The sequence below is a fragment of the Centruroides sculpturatus genome, unplaced genomic scaffold (genome assembly GCF_000671375.1).
Source record: "Centruroides sculpturatus isolate CEXI.00-Female unplaced genomic scaffold, Cexi_2.0 scaffold364, whole genome shotgun sequence".
NCBI classification, from domain to species: domain Eukaryota; kingdom Metazoa; phylum Arthropoda; class Arachnida; order Scorpiones; family Buthidae; genus Centruroides; species Centruroides sculpturatus.
Window position 1 is genome coordinate 358,582 of NW_019384799.1, and position 4,403 is coordinate 362,984.

At 27.1% G+C, this 4,403-nt stretch overlaps 1 protein-coding gene across 1 annotated transcript in view; it reads right to left on the reverse strand.

Moving 5' to 3' along the window:
• LOC111629508 (transcription initiation factor TFIID subunit 5-like) overlaps positions 1 to 4,403 on the reverse strand; it is a 73,255-nt gene that overhangs the window by 34,578 nt on the left and 34,274 nt on the right. The window contains exon 5 of the mRNA XM_023373425.1: positions 904 to 988. Coding sequence (XP_023229193.1) covers positions 904 to 988 — 85 coding nt within the window. The remainder of the gene's footprint in view (positions 1 to 903; positions 989 to 4,403) is intronic.

Genomic DNA, 4,403 nt, shown 5'->3' on the forward strand with positions numbered 1-4,403 from the left:
TAATAATTTTTGTTTAATCACTTTATTTCGACTTTTTTTGCTAATTACGTATTCGCTCGAACTTCGTTAAAATCTTAACTGTATCCCGAACAACGACCGAAGTTGTAGGAAGAAATTCGCCTATTGTACTTATCTAGGTATCCCCCTTTTTCAAATTTTAATATCGACTCAAAATAATTTAAAAAGACAAATTACAATAAAACGGTTTATTATCCAACTATCAGAAATTTCACAACATGCCAAGGAAGAGAGGAAGGAGCAATTAAATAGTTAAAATTGTAAAGGATTAAAAAAAAATATATAAAAATGGGGAATATTGTACTTCTGACAATCGTTGCAAGTGTGTGGGCTAGATTTGGAGAATCCATGCTTCTCACATGGACAATTGTATGTGGCCAGCTCACGCATCGGAAAACCTTCTGATTTATTCGTGTATGCACAAGACAGAAAAACAAAATAAATAAATAGAATTTAAATGACACTTTGAAATGTTTTCCCGATGAAAATGAATAATAATAATAAGTTTCAATAAAAATGATAAAATGTAAATTAAATTTTATTATAATGAGTTTGCTTGAATTTCGTTTCTTCTGAGATTGCAGCAATGTGCAATGGGTAAGCTAGTATTTTATATTTATACAATTTTTTAAATCAAATGCTTTAAATGATTTTATTGAAAACTTCAGATAATATTAGTAAAAACTAAAAGATTCATAATGAATGATTAATTGCATTAGAATACAGTAAATTCCCTGACAACTTGGATTTTGCATAACAGTGGCAAATTTTTTCAAAAAATTATATAGCAATTTAAAAAAATTATAATTAATAACTGTTTTCAATATCTAAAAGTCTTTGCAATACCATACATCATATTACTATAGTTGATAAGTTACTAAAAACTCTACATTACTGTGTGTTGTACTTTTGTGAAATTTTTTGAGCTCATTTCCTGTAATAATGAATTCAGCAGTATAACCTACTAAAGCTCAGTAAAGTTTCTGTAAAGAATTGATTGTAATAAATTACTGTATATCCACCCTCTTCTTTTCCACTATGTTGGAGAAAACACCCTGCTAATTTGGATTTTCATAAACTTGGACAACCTTCACTATCTATAATAGTTCAAGTTAGTGTGTGTTTATTGTATCTTCAAAAACAATTATGAATATTTTCTATTTTTATAAATATTTTTTAATCAAAAGAGGCATGCAAACAGTTAAAAATAATACATTAATAGTAATCACTTAAAAATCTGTATAAAAATATCTTTTTTATATCAATAATTAAAGTTCAAATAAACTTACCTTGTCTTGCAGCTTCTCCCAATACTGCTCCAGCAGTGCTGTCAACTTGAACTTTAGCTCTTGTTATTCCTTCATATACTATTAAAATAAATAAAAAATATTCATTACTTATAATTAGATTACATTATCAAAATAAATCAAAGAATACATTACTGATGAATAATAAGGCAGAGATCAAGTATACATCAAATGAAACAAATAACTGTTATAATTTGTAAAATTTTACTATTAATTAGAATATACAATCTAATTAAATGCAGCAAAAAATAGCCCAATTAATTACGATGATCATTTGGTTTAGTATTAACACATAGGGCTTTGGGTTGTACATCATTGTACAGTAATACCCCGAACTTCGCGGTAGGTGGGACTGAGCGATAACTGTGTAAGTCGAATTTGCATAAGTTGGGGTATAATTTCGCAATTTGTGTAAAATCCAAGTCAGTTTTATATAAGCTATTAAATGTTCTCGTTAATCTTATCTTGTCTTTTGATTCGTTCACAGTTACAAGAAATCACCACATAGAGTATCTCAAGTCTCTGTAGATATAACAAACACAGAAATAAATAACACAAAATAAATTGTAGCTATGCGTCGATTCCGCACAACACGTCCAAACATGTAAGCTGAACAATAGTGTGGGGGGAGTGAGTAATTGAGAATTGCATGGCGCTCAAACAAAAGACAAATCAACAAGATTAGAAAATCACGTAACTCCAGGTTCACGTAAGTTGGGGTAGCATAAGTCGAGGTATTACTGTATACTCCTGTCATGTTTGCCTCATTATAATATTCTTGATGTCAAACATTTTGAATGTTGAGACCATTCTTTTCTAATTTATAAACAATTTTTCCAGCTAAATCAATACTAATTTTTCTTTTGTTTCTGAAAAATTGATAAAGCTTTCTTCAATGTTTATGTATTTGTTTTTAATGTGTGTGTATCTAATATCAAGAACTCTACGCCTATACTTTTCCAGCATATTTCCATACAGAGTTATTGATATTTTTCCAGTTTTTCTACAAGTGTGTTTCTGAAATATGTATCTAATAATTTTACACATTTGTTCACATCATGTGTACAATAAAAAATTAAAAAAGAAGTATTTTTTGTGTTTGATTTTAGAATGAATTTCAAATTGAACGTGATTTCCTAAGAGTATAATAAATTTTACTTTTATTTTATTTTATTAAATAATTAAAAATAAGATTGGCTGTTGTTAAATCAGGTTTTTTCTTTATTATTCTTNTATGTATCTAATAATTTTACACATTTGTTCACATCATGTGTACAATAAAAAATTAAAAAAGAAGTATTTTTTGTGTTTGATTTTAGAATGAATTTCAAATTGAACGTGATTTCCTAAGAGTATAATAAATTTTACTTTTATTTTATTTTATTAAATAATTAAAAATAAGATTGGCTGTTGTTAAATCAGGTTTTTCTTTATTATTCTTTTATTGAACTTCCATATGCATAATTAATGAATAATTAATTAATACAGTAATTAATTAATGATTTAATACATAGTATTAAATCATTAATTATGATTAGAAATGACTAAAGCACACAGTAATTCTAAATATAATACAAAATAATGCTCATAAGCAAAGCTAGAACATGACGGACAATCAGCCTATGATGCAGTGTTTTATATAGCAAGAGTATAGTTGATATGTAAGACTGTGAAAATTTTGAGAATTTCAGCACATGAGACAGATCAGCTATGTTGTACTTTAATGTGAAATATTTAGTATATTGGTAGAGTTATGTGCTGAGCATATCAGCTAGCTTTAATTCATTTTTTTATTTTTCATACATGTCCCTTCTAGTTGCTCACCTGAGGCAAGTGTTCACCTCAACCTTGTCCCAGCCCTAGTAAATTCTTTTCAATTATTATAAAGCTACGATAATATATTTTCATAATAAAGAAGTATTTAACAAGTTAAGTATTAAGTATTAAACAATACTGCGTTTGTTTAAATGAAGCATGTATGTTCAAAGGTAAATACATCTGTGAGTGAAGTTGTCTAATAGTTAGAGCCATGAATTGTATATTAAGAATTTTATTATACTGTTTTAAGATAAGAAATTAACTTACCATCTAAATAAAGATGCTCCTGAATTATATTTTGCAAAACAGTGTTTTTCTTATCTTGAACATGGCGTTTAAGAAAATTATAAGTGTCCCTTGACATACGCACTGTAAACTGACCTGATCTAAAGAAAAAAGATATTTTCAAAATAAAGATAAAATGAAATTCATTGAAAATTAGAAATCAAACTTTAAGTTCAAGAAATGTAATAATTACATAATTTTTCAACATTAAAAATTTTCTACATTTAAAACAATTAAATCAATATTTTATAATAATTTTTCCCTTATTCATGCCAATTAAGCCATTTTAATTTTTTTGTTTTTATTCTTCCATATGTTATTTTTAATGTAGTTTGTAATTATTCTTCTCCCAAAAAACGTTGATCTTTAATTTCAACTGCTTTAATCCAGTTTGAATTTCTCTTAAAAAATTTTAATAAATATTCAGACAATTATAAATGTTATTTATTACTGAATGCCTTTATAGATTTAATAATAAAAATACAGTAGATCCCCCTATAAAACCGTTTCCTATAGTTATGATTCCTATAAAAATTGTGGCATTATCCGTAAACAACGGTAAAAATAACTCCTATAATACGTAAAACGTCATCGGGCAGCCGAACTACTTACCCGCCGTCCGTAGCGCCACGCTACGGAGAGATTTCTATCGTCTGGACAGTATTATATAAATTATATATAAATTAGGTACTGTACATATAATTATATATTAATTATATATAAATTAGGTACTGTATATATAATTATATATTAACTTAATTTATTGTAACTTTATTATAATTAAATATATATTTTTCGCCGTCTAGCGTCACGCTACGGCGAGTTAGGCGACCTATCGTCTGTTTAGTACTGTAATTTTATACATTTCTTGTGAAAGAAACATTTCTTATTTAACGGCCATAAAAATTATTTATATTAATGATGTCTCCAAAGGTCAACGAAGTTTTCGCAGAAAAATAATATCAGAAATCGCGG